The sequence below is a fragment of the Felis catus genome, chromosome E1 (assembly GCF_018350175.1).
Source record: "Felis catus isolate Fca126 chromosome E1, F.catus_Fca126_mat1.0, whole genome shotgun sequence".
NCBI lineage: Eukaryota > Metazoa > Chordata > Mammalia > Carnivora > Felidae > Felis > Felis catus.
Genome location: NC_058381.1, coordinates 45,639,893 through 45,656,999, shown reverse-complemented (window position 1 = coordinate 45,656,999; position 17,107 = coordinate 45,639,893). Strand labels below are relative to the sequence as shown.

Sequence of the window (17,107 nt, the reverse complement as noted above, 5' to 3'; positions counted from 1 at the left end):
CCAATATCCTTAAAGCAGCCCCAGGAAGCTCATCCTGTCCTCCTATCTTACACACGTTGAAAAGTGAGCTAAGTTGCCGAAGCTCACATAGCCGTCAGGTGGCTCCTGAGCTGTCCCCAGGAATAGGGAACGTGGGGAGCAGGCCCAGAAAGGCAAGGATCCAGAAGAAGAGACAAGGGTGCAGGGGTCTCCATGGGGCCAAGGCATAGTAACAAAATGGTGGACTGCAGAAAGAGCACACAACACGAACTCCAAACACGACATTTACCTCTGAGGCAACACGAAGTTTTGACGACAGAACAAAGCATGAACCCTTCTCTCTCAAGCCTCTTAAAGGTGTTTTATTTGTTTGCTTCTTTCTCTTTTCTTTTTTTCACAATAATGGCACATTAAAAAAATCAAGAACTACAAAAAAGGACGTCTTTGAGTCTGTGTTCACACTGCCCCGCGCCGTGGCACAGGGACTGGCCGCCCGCCCCAGCCCCCGCCGGGGTTCCGGAAGGCACTGAGTCAGCGCCCTGGGACTGGGCCCCCCAGGAGCTTGGGCACTGTTCCTCTGGGCCCCACTAGAGGGCGGTCTCCTGCTTCTGAGGTCCCTGGGGCTCTAGGAACCCCCTCCTCTCTCCCGACCAGAGCCAGGAGCTGGAAACGTTAGGGAACTTACTTTGGTCCCCACAGGGGACTCTTTAGGGACAGAGCCCTCCCCTAACCGGCAGGAGATGACACCTCAGCCCGGTCACCCCCAAAAGGTCAGGGCGTCTCTCCCAGTCCTGTCTCCAGCCCAGGTGACACCCCAGTGGTGCCCTGGTTCTCAGGCCCAACCTAGGCCCCTCCTGCCATGCCCCATGGGCCACTCCAGCAGGCACAGGAGTGACAGATGCTTGGCTCCCTCCGCTGACACCCACCATGAGCAACAGGGCTCCCCAAACCCTGGGGCTCTGGCTCAGGAGGAAGGGCTGCATGAGAAGCAGGGAGAGGGGTTGGGGGAGAGGGGCTGGGAGCCTAGGCTGCCAGGAAGGAGAGAAGCGACAGAGGCTGGCTGAGGGCTCAGGGGAGGACCCTCAGGTTCTGCAATGAGAAGGGGGTCCTGGGGCGTGGGTCAGCAGGCCTGGGCGTGGGGCCTGGGGAGAAAGGGGCAGAAAGAGGCTCCCGTCCTGCTTCCGGTCACCATGGGGGCACAGGCCTAGGTGACAAGACCTTAGGCCCCCCAAAAGGGAAACACCACTCTGCACTCAGCCAGGTCTCAGCCCGGCCCTCGTGGGAGGGAGGGACCCCACCAGCCAGGCCCTGCTCAGCCCCAGCTCCCGACAGTGATCCCAGAGGCACCCCTCCATAGGCCACCTGGGCTGGTAGCTGGTGGGGGGGGCCCCGCTGACCCAGGGCCCAGCCTCCCCACTCCTCCTGTCCCCACCCTGCCCACGCCCTTGGCTCTACTCCTGCTGCTCATTCATTTCCATGTCAGACACCAGAATGTTCTTCTCAGTGGCCTCGCCGGGGCCAGAGGCGCTGCGGCTGTAACGGGCGCCCTCAAAGGTCCCACGCTCCGCGCTCTGTCGCCGCCGGTAGAGGATCAAGGCCGCAGTCAGCAGGGCCAGGAGCAGCAGCACCGCCATCAGCACCACCACCAGGGCCGCCGGGTTTTCCGGGAGCGCTGCTGCGGCAAGCCGGACACTCAGGGGACAGGCTGCCCGCCGGCTGCCCACCTGCCCACCTGCTGCCCTGCATGCGGGGGAAAAAGCGGGGAGAGGGCTGGTCTGGGCCCAGCTGCAGACTCACCCGATGGAGAGAAGCTGCTTTCCTCGGCTGCAGGGGAGAGGGAGGGACCAGTCAATAACCGAAGTAGTTAACAGAAATAACAAGCAACCACGGAGACAGCACTTCCCGAGCGCCCGCCACGTTATGAGCTCATGAGCTCGTTTGATTTCGTAGGTACTGTGATTACCCTCATTTTACATAGGAAGACCCTGAGGCCACAGGCTTCAAGTAACTTGCCCAAGGTCACAGAGTTGGTAAAGTGGTTTGCCCGAGGCTTGAACCTTGTCCCTGCCCTTAACCACTACAAAATGATGGGTTTGCTGTCTAGTTTGGAAATTTGTAGGAAGGGCCAGTCCCTCCTACAGACCAATTTATCCCGGGGGAGGGTCCTGGCGGCCCCGGGGCCTGTCGGTTCCCGCCCTCCCGTCCGCCGTGTCTCCGGCAGAATGAGAAGCAGGCCCCTGGCCCAGGCCCAGCGCCGGCTGGCCGTGTGGGGGCGGCAGGGGGCTGAGCGCAGCATCTGCCAGCGCACTCACCTCGAGGGAGCTTGCAGACGACGCCCATGGTGATGTTGGTGCAGGCGCCCGGGCGCCACAGCCCGCTGCTGCTCTGGATCCAGTAGCAGCTGTTGTGGCTCAGCATGCTGGGGCCCAGGCCGGGGGGCCCCCAGTTGGAGTAGTTCACAGCTGTGTTGTCATGCCAGACCAGGGTGCCTCCTATGGGAAACAAGACACTGAGGGGTGTGGGGGAGAGGACACAAGGTGGAGCAGGAGCGGGTGCAAGAGAGCAGGCCTGTTCTAGAACCAATTCCCACCTCCTACAAGCCCTCACCCCCACCAAGCCCTGGAGGAGGGCTTCCCCCCTGTACCCTGAGGCTTCACCCTCCCGATGCCACACACAGGGTACCCACCTTTGGGGTTGAAGTTCATGCCCAGCCAGGCACCCCGACTCTGGCCCTCAGAGCTCTGCAGATGCTCCCAGACGAACACATTCTCCATCTCATCCAGAATGGACAGGACCGCCCCACCCGCTGGACACAAGGGAGGCCCATGTCAGGGCAGACAGGTCTCCCCAGGGGGTGGCGGAGACCCCCCCTCCCCCTTCCCAGAGGCCCCAGCCCTCTTCTCTGGCAGCCTGGGTAGAGGATGGTGTGGAGTCTGGGCGTCTGCGTGTGCGTGGCAGGTGTTACATGCGTGTAATGTCACATGTGGTCCCTGTAAATCGGAACACGACGGGGCACTTATGTGTGAGTGCAGCCTACAGGTGGAGCGTAGCAGGGGGACTGCATCCATGGAGTCTGTAAGTGTCCACGCCAGGGGCCACCACCTGAAATGCCCATGCGTGGGCACTCGCCTGCCCCGGCCCACCTCTCTGGCAGCGCTGCAACGCCTCCTTGTGGCCCAGCAGCAGCTCCATGTGGAAGGAGTAGCAGTGCTCCCGGAAGGGAATCCAGGCGGAGTCGGCCAGCCCTTGGGGACAGCTGCCGTGGTAGCTTATTCTTCGGGGAGGAGGGGGCCCTGCGGGGGTGCAGGGTTGAAGAAGTGTCCCAGAGTCCTCCCCGGGATAACCTGCGCCTTGCCCACCCCTCGGCCCCAGCGGCTGGGCACTCACCACTGTTCCCACCACAGACAGCACCCTGCAGCTTGGTGTCACAGCTGGTGGTGCGCCAGGCCCCATCTACGTCCACGTAGGCACAGCCCCCTGGCTGCTGGGGCTCCCCGTCCTGCCAGCTCACATAGCTCAGCGGCTCCTCCGAGACCCAGGAGTACCTCCGGGAGCCCTGGGCACGAGGGGGCCATCAGGGTGGGAAGAAGGGGGCCAGTGGGGGGAGGGGATGGGGGTGGGGGGAGGTGGGTAAGGTAAGGCAAGGAGTCGGGAGGAGACAGGGAGGGAAATCAGGGGAGCGGTCCCCAGCCCCGGCGTCAGGACAAGTGTGGGGGGCCCACCTCCTCACTGGCCAGCCCGATCCAGAGCGGGGTGCGCAGCCCTCGGGAGGCCTGAGTGAGGAAGGCCTGGGTATAGGGGTCAGGCACGCGGGCCAGGCTGGCGTTGCGGCTCTCACACAGCAGGAGGGCGTCATGCCAGCGCAGAGGCTTCTGCAGCAGCCGGAAGGTGCCGTTGAGGTAGGAGAGCACAGTGCCCGGGGCAGGGGGCGACGCTGCTGGGGATGGGCTCAGGGAAGGGTCTACAGGGAAGGGGGCAGAGCTCAGGCCAGGCTCTGCCTCCCTCACCCCACTTCCAGGCATGAAGCTGAGAGAGCACCAGCCACGGGGCAGAGACCAGGTCTCTGCCGGGCACGGTGCCTGGCACAGACTAACAGGAAATGTTAGCCACTGTTCCTAAGAACACATTCTTGCTGATAAACGGAGGAGCAACCTAGTCCTACCCCAGGAACCCATGTAGAACATGCACGGGGCTGCAGGTGCCTCAGATGCGGAACTTCAGGTTCCTGACAACAGGCACGCGCAGTGTCTAGCTGCCCCCTGTCAGCCCTCCATCCTCCCAAACCTTCCTCCTGAGACCCTCAGCGGTCACTGCCTTTCCCTCTGACTGGCGCCTGGCCTTTCTGCCCATCTGCTTCCCAAGCAGATACTAGACTCTGGGGGTGACCTCAGGGGGGGGGTCCTGGGTCTATGAGACTATGTTTCATTCCTCCTGGCATGGCCCACAGCATCTGGCCCCAGTGCTGACGTTTCTGAGTTCGCTGGTGACACGTACCCGTGCTCTTCTGGCAGATGAAGCCGTGCGTCTCCTCCGTGCAGCTCCGATCATCCCAGCGGCCAGTGAAGTGAGCTGAGGGGCTGTGCAGGACCACCGCACAGCTGGTCTGGGGGAAAGGAACTGCTCAGGGGAGCCCCGGCAGCTTTCCCCTGTGCCACTGCCCTGGAAAGGCTGCACTCTGAGCAAAGAGGCTGGAAGACAGGGGGACCCCGGGAGTGAAGGCAAGTGCCGCAGGTTGGCGTGGGGGTGCAGAGGGAGGGGCTTCCTCACCGGTATGTTGCCACTGGGAGCAGGGCTGGGGCCAGAGGGCTCCCCAGGTGCCCAGTTGGTATACAGCAGAGGCTCCTGCTCCACCCACTGGAAGTCCCTCTGAGAGGCATGGAGGCCAATCCAAAGGTCAAAGGTCACATTGGGCAGGCTGGCTGTGATGAAGGCTACAGTTCCCCAGAAGAGAGAATTATGAGTGACAGGACAGCCCCTCGCTCACTTGGCTCTAGCCATCCTGGGGGAGGGGGGGCGGGATCGCGTCAGAGGATACTGGGGCCCTCCCATGGGCTGGCCCTACCTTGCTCTAAGGGGTTGGCAATGGTGACCAGTTGGGCCTCTTGCTGTTCACAGGAGAACTGTGCCTCTGACCACTTCACCCGGTCCTGAGGGTCCTGGCCCTGGATTCGGAAACACTGGGGCGGAGGGGGAGACATGATGTCCTGCCCCACCATCCTGTCCCACAAACCCAGAAACTCTGCTGTGCAGCCCTCAGTGGGAGGCCCTGGGAGGCTTTGAGGGCTGTGAGAACAATAAACCAGAATCAGGACATCTGGGGCTCCTTGAGCAAGGCTCTGGCGCCCTCTCAGCCCAGCACCCCACATTCACACACACGTCCCTACACTCGGGAGAGTTTGTCAGTGGCAGGATTTCTTTGGGTCACCAAAGTCTCTATTACCTATGACAGCAGAGCCTGGACCACGCACGGAGACAAGGTCTGTCTCAATTTCAGCTAAACACGTTTTTGAGTGTTGCCTGAAATCTGCTATTTTCCCCCATGAACTTAAAAGTTCATCTGTATGATATCCTTATCTTTTTTTTTAATGTTTATTTATTGTGGGGAGACAGAGCACAAGCAGGGGAGAGGCAGAGAGAAAGGGAGACACAGGATCTGAAGCAGGCTCCAGGCTACAAGCTATCAGCACAGAGCCCGACACGGGGCTTGAACCCATAAAGCGCAAGATCGCGACCAGGGCTGAAGTCGGACTCTCAACTGACTGAGCCATCCAGGCGCCCCCAACCTTAGCTTTACTTTCGAATGATCTTTATTAGGCAGCAGCCTGTAACTCTGTAATTTTGTTTCTCTGTTCCCACCTTCACTACTTCTGTAAGGTCAAAGGAACCCTGTGTGGGAAATCTTTCAAGTGAAGACTATTTAAAAATGAATGACTTCCAGTGATTTCTTCCTTGGTAGGATGGAGGAGAAAGAAAGGAAGGAAGCTTTGGAGTCACAGAGGGCCGGGGGATGTGCAGCTCAGATTCCAGATCTAACTTAACCCTTCTGTAAAATGGGAATAAAAAAAATCTGTCTTTTGGGGTCATTTTAAAGGTTAAAGAGAACAGTGCACAACACAGGAGCAGGAGCTTAACAAGTAAAAGCTCTTACTATTACTCTTATGACCAGCTCTAACATGAGCTTACTGATGCAAATGTCAGATTTGGGGTAGAAAACTATAAGCCCAGAAATAACGCCAAGAGTTTGGGGGAGGTTTATCATGAAGCCCATGCATTTGGTTTCACAGAAGCAGTTCAGAGACATGGAGGCCTCCTCTAAATAACTAGCAAAATTAGTCACAAGATGAGAAGCAGCAAGGTCACACCCGTATCAGCAAGTATCAGCAGTTAAAGAGAGGAAGTATTCAGCCCAGCCCAACAAACACTACGGGACCTCCTATCATGTGCAAGTATATTTAGTGATACGTCAGGAGCCAGTGGCCCTGCCCTCCAGGAGCTTAAGGCTAGTGGGAGAGGTGGATCCTTACATCCAAATGCTATGGGGCTGCAAAGAGGGCAAAAAACTAGCAGAGCAAGGTATCTGGGGCCAGGGAGCAAAGGGGCAAACAGCCTCTCATAATTCAAAGGCTTCTGACAGGGGAGTAACTGGTATCTTCACAATGATGCTGATGCATTAAGACAGAGAGACCAGTTAGAGGCGCCTGGGTGGCTCAGTTAAGTGTCCGACTCCGGCTCAGGTCATGATCTCGCAGTTCGTGAGTTCGAGCCCCGCGTCGGGCTCTGGGCTGACGGCTCGGAGCCTGGAGCCTGCTTCAGATTCTGTGTCTCCCTCTCTCTTTGCCCCTCTCCCGCTCACACGCTCTCTTTCTCAAAAATAAATAAACATAAAAAAAAATTTTTTTAAAGAAAGAGACCAATTACCTACATATGATATATTGTTTTATATCAGGTAGGAGAAGCCACAAGAGTAAGTTTTTGAAAAAGGTAATGACATGAGAAAAATGCTCAAAATACAGCCCTGAGAAAGAAAATCGTGTTACGTGGTTTGATCGTGTTACGTAGTACAATCTCAATTATGTGGAAAAAGGCAAGAAGCGGAGTAATAATATCAATAGTGGTTATTTCTGGAGAGGATGAGTGAGTGAATTTTATTTTTTCTTTCTGTGTTTTCCGAAGTTTTAATAATACACGTGTTTGTTTCTAGAAAAGGTATAATATTCTCTTGAATATTCTGAAGACAGTAAGAGCTCCATGACACCAAGGGCTGGCTGCACTCCACTACAGGACAAAGATTTACGGATTATATGATCTGGGGTTAACTAATCTAATCCTCACAATCCGGCTAAGTGGTTTTACAACCTCGGCAAAGCAAGCAGGGACTGAAGCTCATACTCATGATGCCAGCACAAACAAAACTCTCAGCAGTGTTTTCACCACGAGGTGAAAACAATGAAGGTCTAATCAGATCTATAAATCAACCCGCTAGTGCAGAAGTAACCACTTTGGGGAAGAAATTCACACTCTTGAAGGAACATTTCGAAGCCCTGTTTGGAAATATACCCCTTCTGATTCATGTGACCGCCCCAAACTTTCCTATCTGCACACTCAGAACCCTTGGGAAAAGAATTTCCTAAATGGCGTTTCAAAAAAAATCTTCCAAAGGCTTGTTCTTAAACCATCTTAATCAGGTCTTCTGATTAGTTTATGAGGCAGATTAGTTTAGAATGCGGAAACTTCGTAGCTGATTGTTAAACAAAAACCTTTGTTTAACTGGTAGAAAGACTGGAAAATGAAAAAAGTCCAACCAACAATGAATGAACTTTTTCATTCTGATGTATTTGTCTTTGTGAGGCAACTTTTTCATCTACAATAACCATTAAATCCAAAATAATTCGAAGACCTGTGAAGCCCCGAATCACAAAGTGTCAGACCAAGATATTTGTTTAAATAATGAAATAATGCAATTACCTTCTCTTATCCAAATTACTTAAATACAAAAAATTATTATCATTGATCATTTTTGAGGCCTTTTCTCATACCACTAATATAGAAAACATTTTTACACTTAACTTAAAAATACTTTTTCAAGGGGCCCCTGGGTGGCTCAGTCAGTTGGGCATCCAACTTCAGCTCAGGTCATGATCTCACAGTTTGTGAGTTCAACCCCACCCCCCACCCCCCCCCCGCCCCGCCCCTCATCGGGCTCTGTGCTGACAGCTCAGAGCCTGGAGGCTGCTTCAAATTCTCCCTCTCTGCCCTTCCCCCACTCATGTTCTCTCTCTCTCTCTCTCTCTCTCTCTCTCTCTCTCTCTCAAAGATAAATAAACATTAAAAAAAATTTTTTTTAATACTTTTTCAAAAAAATACCTGTATTCTCTTTCAATCTTTAGCTCATGCTTTATATTCTTTTGTTCTTGTGCATATTTTAATACATATAACATTAATCACATTAGTACAGAAGTAAATATATACATATTCACACACATATATATACAATGTACATACATATTCTTTGAACGTTCAGTATTTCGTTTCCTAACAGGAATTATCAAAATTATCAAACATTATCGAAATGTTTGGCAACCACTAATCTCGAAAACTCACCGCACTATGTGGACACTCTACCTGGTGGATTAGAAGGTGCTACCAAAAGAAGTTGTTTTCCAGGGAGTCTAACCCCGGCACCAGGGCTAAGCAGGAGAGACGTTGGTGGGCACAGGCAAGGGGCCACGAATTTGATGTTGCCGAAGGGCCAGGACTCCTGAAAGTCGGCCTTGCCGTGTTCACATCTTCTCCCCTGACTCCCTTGGGGGGCCCCCTCCCCATCTCCTACCTTATTGAGGAACTGCTTCCAGCCAGAGGGGCAGCCCCCCAGAGCCGTGGGCGGCAGGTCTGGGGGCTGCGGCTCTCCAGTGCTGTTGCTGCGTTTGCAGATGTAAGGCAAGGCTGTCAGGCACCTCTGGTCCCCCCAGTCCTCTGCAGAAAGAGGGGGGCGGTCGCTCTAGCATAGGGCAGGGCAGGCAGCACCCTTACCTCATGCCCTAAGAAAAGAGCATGGGGGTCAGGTGCCTGTGTCCAGCTCTATCTAAACTCTAGTCCTCTATGGCTGCTGGACCGTGGAGACAGGTCCCCTCTCTGGGTCTAGCCCCTCTTGGGTTGTGGGAACAAAGAGAATGAGAAGAGACTGTCGGTCCTGCCTAGGCTCACCTCACTGCCCCCAACATCAACTTTCTCCTAGGCGTCTGCACCCTCTCTGCCCCCGCCTTGCTCTCACCTCGGCTGGCGGTCATGTACACGCACTTCTTATCCTTGCCGATGGGCCGAGGTTTACCGGGTGCCCAGGAGATGAAGTTTATAATGGAACCATCTGTCCACCTGCAATGGCACCAGGCAGAGGTGACTCCAGGATTGGCCCTGGGCCCAACCTCCCTTGGATGCAGCAATGAAGGCCACCAAAAGGGGGGCAGGAAAGGGCCCAAGTCCAGGGGCTCCAGGCTGAGAATGAGGCTACTGAGCTCAGGGCAGCTGGGGACCCAGAGACCTGGTGCCTCCAGGGAAAGCCCAGCCCTCCCTGGGCTCTCATTCTCTACCTAGAAAAGCCCAAGAATCCCAGAGCAGAGGCCCAAGGGCAACAGTGTGCTGAGATACCTATGTGCTCCTGGTCCTCGCTGCCTCAAGCCTCTTCATGCATGGTAGGTGGGTACTGAATACAGACAGAGCCCTCTGGACATCATATGTTCTTGCCCATGTCCTGAGGGGGCCTTATTCAAGAGTGGCCCCAGCATAATATGAGCTGCCATTATTTGGTGCCCAATTATATGCTGGATGCTGTGCTAAAGACTTCACATACCTTCTTTCTAATCCTCAGAGCAATCTTACCAGGCAGCATTATTCTCATTTTTAGGTGAGAAAATCAAGGCCCATTCGATCAAGGCCACACAGCCAGTGAGGAACAGAGCTGGATTCAAATTCAGGTCTATCTGCCTCTGTCCTCAGCCTCCCTAGCTCCCACCTGGGCCATGGGTGGCCATCCAGGCATGTGCATCCCCCACACCCGCTACCCGCCCCCCCCCCCCCCCCCCCCCCCAGGAAGGCTCCTACCTGAAACGCCCGTCACTCTCTGCAGTGTGCAGGCCGATCCACCAGTGCTGCTCCTGGCCCCGAGAGAACTGGGGAAACCGGTCAGGCAGATGAGGGGTAGCAGGGCCTCTCCTCCAGGTCCTGCCCGCAGGCCCCTGCCCGCTCAAGTGCTCACCTTCTGCAGGTTGTGCCCCAGGAAGTCCAGCTCGGCCTGGCTGTGCACGGAGGCCAGCTCGGCCTGGAACCACGTGCAGATGCGCTGCGCCTGGGCCCACGTGGAGTGGTGCTCGAAGAACTTGTACTCGGCCTCCTGGAAACGCAGCCACTCCCGCCGGCCTGCGGGGGCAGTGTGAGCATGCGAGTAGCGGCCAGCCAGGGTTTGCTTGCTCTCCCGGTGGGCAAGGCCCGGTCCAAAGGCAGGCAGTAGGTGGCTTTCGAGCCGCTAGGACCCGGGGTGGGAACCACTCCAGGCCCAAGCTTGCCCCTGCTTGGAGACGGAGGCCGACAGGGCTCCAGGCGTCCCGATTCCCCTTCCCTGGGCTCGAATCCCTAACTCCTTTCGTTCCATCTCAGCCAGGCCCTGCCCGGGAGGTGACGCCCCTCACCCTCTCCACACAGCCCGGGTGGGGGGGCGGGGCGGGGGCCTCACCTTGTGGGCTGACGTCGGGCTCCCGCACGTCTGTGCCTACAGGGACAACAGGGACAGAGACGCTGCAGGGAACGGAGGCCCCTCCCCCGGATTCCCGGCACCGACGCCCTTCACCCCATCCCCCCGTTTCCCAGCGCCATCCCACCCAACCTCGAGGGATCTTGCAGATCCAGTCCAGCTGCGTCTCACACTGCATGGCCACCCACTGCAAGGAGGCCAGGTCGAGCACTGCACAGCCCCGGATGTCGTCGTCGTCGTGCCGGCTCCGGTCGAAATTGTGATAAGAAAACTGGAGGTCGAGGTACGAGAGAGTTATCAGGCACGAGGCACACGCTTCAGCGTCCGAAGGACAGACGAACAGGGGGGCCCGACCTGAGCTGGGAACCCCTAACCTGGGCTGGATGCCCCGCCCCCCTTTCTTTACCCTGCGGGGTCAAGCCAAATACCCTAAATCCTCTAAACCTCGCCCACCTCCAGGACCAGTCCTGCCCCGAAAGACCACGCCTACAACCGAGCCCCGCCCACCTGCTGGCCTGTCCCCTCTAGGCCGGCTCACCCCCAAGCCGTCGCTCCAGCGCCAGCTCTGTCCCGCTCCGGGATCTCGACGGTTCAGACCAATCCAGAACCAGTTCTGCTCGTGGATCTCGGGCTCTGATTCACTTCAGCACAACACAGGGGTGGGGACAGAAGACACGGGGATAAGAGGAGCAGTCCCAAGGGCCTGGGGCCTCTCCCGTCTGGACTTCACACCCAGAGAACTGAGCTCGCTGGACCAGACGCCCAGCTCACTGGGGGAGGGTGGCCTGGCTCCCTTCCGGTGGGGTTTGCCCTGCCAGCAAGACTGTGGGCTTTCACTTCAGGATTTCAGTAAGTCGATGGGGATGGAGCATTGACCTGGGACTCTGGACTCAGATAAAAGTAGATTCCAGTCTGGGGTCACCCGTGGAACAGCTCCGTGACAGTGGGCAAATAACCCAACCTCTCTATCAGCCCACATGGGTCAGTGGCAATGTCTACTTCGTAGGGTTGAAAACAAGCCTGAATGAGGATTAAATGTTTAGTGCAGTGCCTGAGACGTGGTGAGAGGCCATTGGCAAGAGCTGTATTTACGTCAAATAACGTAACCTTGATGTTTGCTGGGAAGACATGGCCCTGGAATTAAGATCTCAGGAAGCCTGGTCCATTTGGCCTTTTCCCAGTGCCAAGGGATTAAAGGTGCTCTGTGTCATAGGGTGCTGGGAGCCCACAGGACAGACACAGGGTCCTGGAGGGACCCCCATGGGCAAATGCTCACTTGTGTAGCTTTTGTCCTCCTCTTTCTCAGGAAAAGCAGTTTATTGAGGAGAGTGGGTTGTTATGGGATGGTGTTGGGGGTGTTGGGTGTTGATGCTCAACTTGGATCAGCTTGCAGAGGGATGGGAAGGGCAGTTACTTTTGTCAAAGTCTGTGAGTCTGAGGGGGCCACTGCTGGCCCCCCGACACTGGTGAGCAACAAAGTCTCCAAGGGAGACTTCCAGGGAGATGACGGCTACCTGAGGGAGGACAGCATGGTCCTGGCACTCACTGTGGATACACAGGTCATTCCGAGCCCTCGGACAGGCCTCACCGGGGGCGCCCTCACCCTGCCCCCTGCCCTGCGCCCGGCAGAACCAAGAGCCCACACAGGTGCGTGCAGGCCACCGCCCCAGGCTCCGTACCCAAAGATCTTGTTGAGCATGTTGGCCACAAAGTGCTCCTCCTCATAGCTGGCCAGGCTCAGCAGCTGGGCTCCCAAATCCTGGCAGGCCCTCTGGGCCTGCACCCAGTTCTTCTTATCCTGCAGCCGCTCTGAGCTGAACACCTACAGGAACAAAGTCCAGGTGTCCCAGCTGTCCCCATGGGTCCACACGCCCTCCCATGACAGCAGTGGGGAAGGGGGCTGGGGCCGCACTGGACGGGGGTGCAGGCTACCTAAGACAAGCCTGCGCCTCAGAGAATGAGCTCCGGGGAGGGGAGCCAGCACAGCCAGCTCCTAGAGAATACCCCTGCCCAGACCCCTGAACCAGCCACAGTGTGCTGTGGGCCAGTCCCTTCCCCTCCCTGGACTCAGTTTCCTCATGTAACAAAAAACCTTGGACTATGTCAGTGGCTCCCGAACCCAGCAGGGTTTAAAAATTTAGGCCCCACCCCAAGCTAGCAAATCCCAATCTCCACAGTGGCAGCCCCAGGAGTTTATTTTTATCAAGCTGCCCAGATGATGCTGAAAAGCAGACATCCCAGCCCCAACATTTGGGAACCTCTGAAACTGATTATCTCCACGATTTTTTTTCAACCCCTCACACGTATATCGAGCACCTATTATGTGCCACACCTGACATTCCACTGACAAGCCTGTCATCAGAAATTACCTCTGTCTGCAAGCTGCTGTGGGGAAACATTGTCCCTGGGGCCCAGTTGCCTGGATCGAGCCTGGGCCCTGCTGGGGCTGCCCTCACCCCGGGCGTGCAGCTCCTTTGCTCCCTCCTCCCACGCCGGCAGGCTGCCTACCTTATAGCAGTGCCGGAGTTTGGGGTCTGACCCCCAGCCCTGGGGACAGGAGCCGGTGAGGCTGGGCGTGGGGTCTGGCCCAGGCAATTCAGGCGTCACCGGCGTGCCCAGGCTCTGCCGGCAGATGTAGCGGGCCCGGAACGCGGTACAATTCTTCACCTCCCACAGCCCCATGGCGCTGCCCGTGGCCAGGGCCACACAGCCCCCACGGCTGTACCCTGGAGGGGGGAGCAAGAGACCCGTTTGCTGAGGACTCGTGGTCCAGTCCTCCCCACAGGGCACCACCCCAGCCGGGCCCTGCACACTGGGTGACCAGCTCGGCCGGCAGCAGGGACCCGGAAGGGAATGGAGGCAGAGTCCCAGCTCTGTGTTTGCTCCTGCGTGAGATCTTAGGCAAGTCGCTTAACTTCTCTGAGGCTATTTGACCATCTATCTCATCAGGAAATTGAAAAGGCTACAAAAGATAATGAATGTGAAATGGCAATAATCATAATAGCAAGCACCTGTGCTAGCATCACATACAATAATTAGGCACTTCATGTCTATTAATCCATCTCAACCCCAAAGTACCTTATCGTCATTTGACAGATGAGAAATTGAGGCTCAAAGATGCACCAGGCGGTTTGGCCCCAGAGCCTGTGCCCCTAACCATTTCACCACACTGTACCAATAATCAGTTTACTGGGAAGCCCTGAGACTCAGTCCCGGCAGGGCAGGTCCATATGGCCTCCTGGCTTCACCAAGGAAGGTCAAAGAAGGGGTTGGCCAAGTGCCGTGCGGGAAGGGCTCACCAGGCTGGTCACGGTTCCAGTGGGTGTACATGACCTCATCCCCGCTGAGCCAGCGGAAGGAGCCGGTGCTGTTGAGGTCCTGCAGGGCGGTCCAAAAGTACTCGCCGTCCCAATTGTAGATGAGGCTGCTGACAAAGGCCTGCTCAAACCTGTAGAAGAGAAGCTGGTCAGGCAGGGAGCTCGCCCCAGCCCCGACCACTCCCTGGGCCACAGGCCAGATGCCCTGCCCCCCCAACCAGTAACTTGGGGGACCATGGGGACCCTACAGCTGACACATAGCAACCAAGCTCCCCGCCCACTGCCTGCACCTTCGTGCCTTGCTGAGAAGAAAGTAGAGAAAATCAGACACAGCCAAGGCCTCTCTTGGGCATCCAACCCATATCTACACCTGTTCCTGCTCCTGCCCCTGCCCAGGCCCTGCCCTACACTGGGGTCACTTAATAAACGGGAATCATTCTCATGACAATATTAGAAAAAAGGTCCTGAAGCCATTTGAGGCTCCCAGGACTCAGGTCCCTCTGTGCTTAATGTTACAACGCCACCCCGTTTGGTGCAAGGTCCACACTAGGCATTGAGACAGGCGTTGAGGGCTGGTCTGGGCACACGGTCCCGGCCTGTACCTGTTGGTGATGGTGACCAGCTGAGAGCCGTGATGGGTGCATAGGCGCCGGGCCTCACCGTAGCTTACTTGGTCCTCTCCCAGCCAATAGCAGGATGGGCTGTGCCATGTCCAACCCTGGCTCGAGAGAGTGGGCAAAAGAGGGACGTCAGTGGGAAGGACTCTCCTCCCTCAGCCAGAATCCCTGGGGTGGGGGATGCCATGGTGGCATCACTGAATGTGCCACAGGCTTGGGCACAGGACAGAGGGGACTGGCTGGACACCAGAGACGGCTCTTCCTGTGCTATGTTCTGCATCTTACCACTTCACTTCCCCACTCCCTACCATCACCCACAACTGCCAGACCAGAGGTGGAAGCATGGCCCAAGGGCGGCTGATCTGGAGGCAGCCAGTGGCCGGCCTGTGGGCCAGTGAAGAAAGATGGGCGGCCCACTGGACTCCTCTCTCGGGCATTTAAACCAAGAGTCACGGTGGGAAAATTGCCAGTTGGCTGCGAAACCAGAGCTGAAAAGCTGGGAGAGCTGCCAGGAAAGGCTGGGTAATCCTCGGGTCCTGGAAAAGGTACAGTGAGCAGAGGAGGCAGCTAGCCCGGGGTGGGGGGACGGACCCTCAGCGAGGAGCAGCGAAGCTTTGGAAGAGACCACTGCTCCTCGGTGGTTGGTCCTCTACCATCCAACCCCCAGGGGACCAGGCAAGGCTGCACCCAACAGACCTCCCGCCCCTCGGGCCACCCTGAGCTCTCTGCTCCTGCCTTTCACAACAGCAGCCGAGGCTCAGAGAAATTAAGTGATCGGACTTTGTACACAGACAGTACAAGGTGGAGCTCAGACTTGAACCCACACCACAAAGGCTGCTCCTGTCCTGACCACAGCCCTGTTCCATCCTAAGATGACACAAGGTGCCTGCCAGGGCCTTCACCTCCAGGAGCTCTTGAAATGGGAAGGCCTGGGGTGGATTTGAGGTTGGGAGAAAGTTACAGCCCCTTGAGCATGAGCCCAAGCAAAAGAGAAGCTGGTGGGGCAGGGCGGGGGGGGGGGGGGGGGGGGAGGCTGTGCTAAGACCCCAGGTCTCCCAGGGTGTTGACTGGGGCTGCTCAACATTGCACGTACATTTCAGGTGGCCCCGGGGCCAAGGCTGTTAGTCACTCCTCCTCTCTCCCCTGCCCCCACCTCACCCAAGCCAGGACAGAGCCCCTGGGCCAGTCCCTGCCCACGCCGGCCCCCTAGATGCTTCAGCAGGGCCCCTGCTCTCTCTCCTCCCCACTTCAGGTCGTGCCTATCGTTGTATCGGGCTCCTCCCCAGGGGAGAGCATGGGGTTCAAGTGAGATGGGGGTGCAGTAAAGGAAAACAGAGTGAGGAGCCAGACTGGCAGCAAGGGGCTGGCAGGAACGTGGCCTTGGCAGATGGAGCCACCAGGGGCCAAAACATCATTAAGTGTCTTTTTTGAGTAACCTCCCTTATTCATCCACACCACTTACGCCCCTGCTTGGCTGAGGGCCAGGCTGTGGGGAGCCTGGGAGGGCCTGGAGGACATGGGTCCCTCATTCATACACACACTGCCCCACTAACGTGGGCAGTCCTGGCCCTCTCCCTCCCTGAACATCTGGAAGCCCCTGGGGCTAGGAATGCAAGGAAGGAGACACCAGAAGGGCTTCATTCCTCCAGGAGACAGACAAGTGCACCGTGTGTCAGACGGCAAGGTGTGGGCCAGCAGAGACAGAGCCGGCGGGCGGGGGTGGGGGATGCACCCCGGCAGTCTCACTCAGGTGAGGACTTGGGGGCCTGCCCGCACCCATCTCCTGTTCTCTGCCGCCTCTGAGAAGTAGCTTCCCCAAAAAGAGCGGGGGTGGGGAGCTCTGCTTCCTCCCAACAGCCCCCACCCTACCCCCACCCTGCCTCAGCCACTATCACTCTTTCTGGAACAGAGCAGTGTGGAGAGTAGGAAGGAGGGATGTGCCAAGCACGGGAGGATGCCGGGGGAGGCTCTCCCCTCCCTCCCTCCTCTGGGAGCCCCTCTGGTTGGCCCCACCCAGGGGCAGCTCCAGAAGCACCCTCACCTTCCGGCAGCCGTGGTCCTCCTCGGCGGCCCCCTGGCTCAGCTGGCCTGCCTTCTTGCAGATGGACGGTAAGGATTGGTTACAGGGGCTATCATTCCAACGACCTTCCTAGGGACACAGGATGAGGGAGAGTCTCAGCACCCACCTCCCCCAAACCCTTTGGCGGACCTGACTTTTAGACCTGCCCCTGCCTCCAACTTGTTGTGTGATCCTGAGCAAGAGACCTGTCTTCTCTGTGTTCCAGACTGTCCTGTGTCCCCAGTCTCCTCGCCAGCAGTTTATCTGCCTTTAGCTCCATCCAGAGGGCAGAGGTGTCTGTGTCCCAGTCCCCAGGAGAATGCCTGGCACGTGGCAGACACTCAACAAATAATTGTTTATAAATTTTTAAATAGCGTCCCTTATGCCAGAT

The 17,107-nt window shown here is 57.0% G+C and overlaps 1 protein-coding gene across 3 annotated transcripts in view; it reads right to left on the bottom strand.

Moving 5' to 3' along the window:
• Positions 1 to 321: 321 nt before the first annotated feature.
• The window catches only part of MRC2 (mannose receptor C type 2), a 51,817-nt gene continuing 35,031 nt past the window's right edge, over positions 322 to 17,107 (bottom strand). For 2 of the 3 annotated variants that reach the window (XM_023244718.2, XM_045045238.1), the window contains exons 9-30: positions 16,699 to 16,806; positions 14,643 to 14,758; positions 14,023 to 14,171; positions 13,232 to 13,449; positions 12,403 to 12,545; positions 11,262 to 11,364; positions 10,856 to 10,994; positions 10,706 to 10,741; positions 10,232 to 10,392; positions 10,078 to 10,145; positions 9,251 to 9,351; positions 8,810 to 8,952; positions 5,042 to 5,156; positions 4,747 to 4,910; positions 4,474 to 4,582; positions 3,702 to 3,940; positions 3,367 to 3,535; positions 3,123 to 3,272; positions 2,666 to 2,785; positions 2,292 to 2,471; positions 1,777 to 1,803; positions 322 to 1,654 (exon numbers count right to left, since the gene is read on the bottom strand). In XM_023244718.2, coding sequence (XP_023100486.2) covers positions 1,431 to 1,654; positions 1,777 to 1,803; positions 2,292 to 2,471; positions 2,666 to 2,785; positions 3,123 to 3,272; positions 3,367 to 3,535; positions 3,702 to 3,940; positions 4,474 to 4,582; positions 4,747 to 4,910; positions 5,042 to 5,156; positions 8,810 to 8,952; positions 9,251 to 9,351; positions 10,078 to 10,145; positions 10,232 to 10,392; positions 10,706 to 10,741; positions 10,856 to 10,994; positions 11,262 to 11,364; positions 12,403 to 12,545; positions 13,232 to 13,449; positions 14,023 to 14,171; positions 14,643 to 14,758; positions 16,699 to 16,806 — 2,982 coding nt within the window. In that variant the 3' untranslated portion in view covers positions 322 to 1,430. The remainder of the gene's footprint in view (positions 1,655 to 1,776; positions 1,804 to 2,291; positions 2,472 to 2,665; positions 2,786 to 3,122; positions 3,273 to 3,366; positions 3,536 to 3,701; positions 3,941 to 4,473; positions 4,583 to 4,746; positions 4,911 to 5,041; positions 5,157 to 8,809; positions 8,953 to 9,250; positions 9,352 to 10,077; positions 10,146 to 10,231; positions 10,393 to 10,705; positions 10,742 to 10,855; positions 10,995 to 11,261; positions 11,365 to 12,402; positions 12,546 to 13,231; positions 13,450 to 14,022; positions 14,172 to 14,642; positions 14,759 to 16,698; positions 16,807 to 17,107) is intronic. The other variant, XM_023244719.2, reaches the window with a different exon arrangement.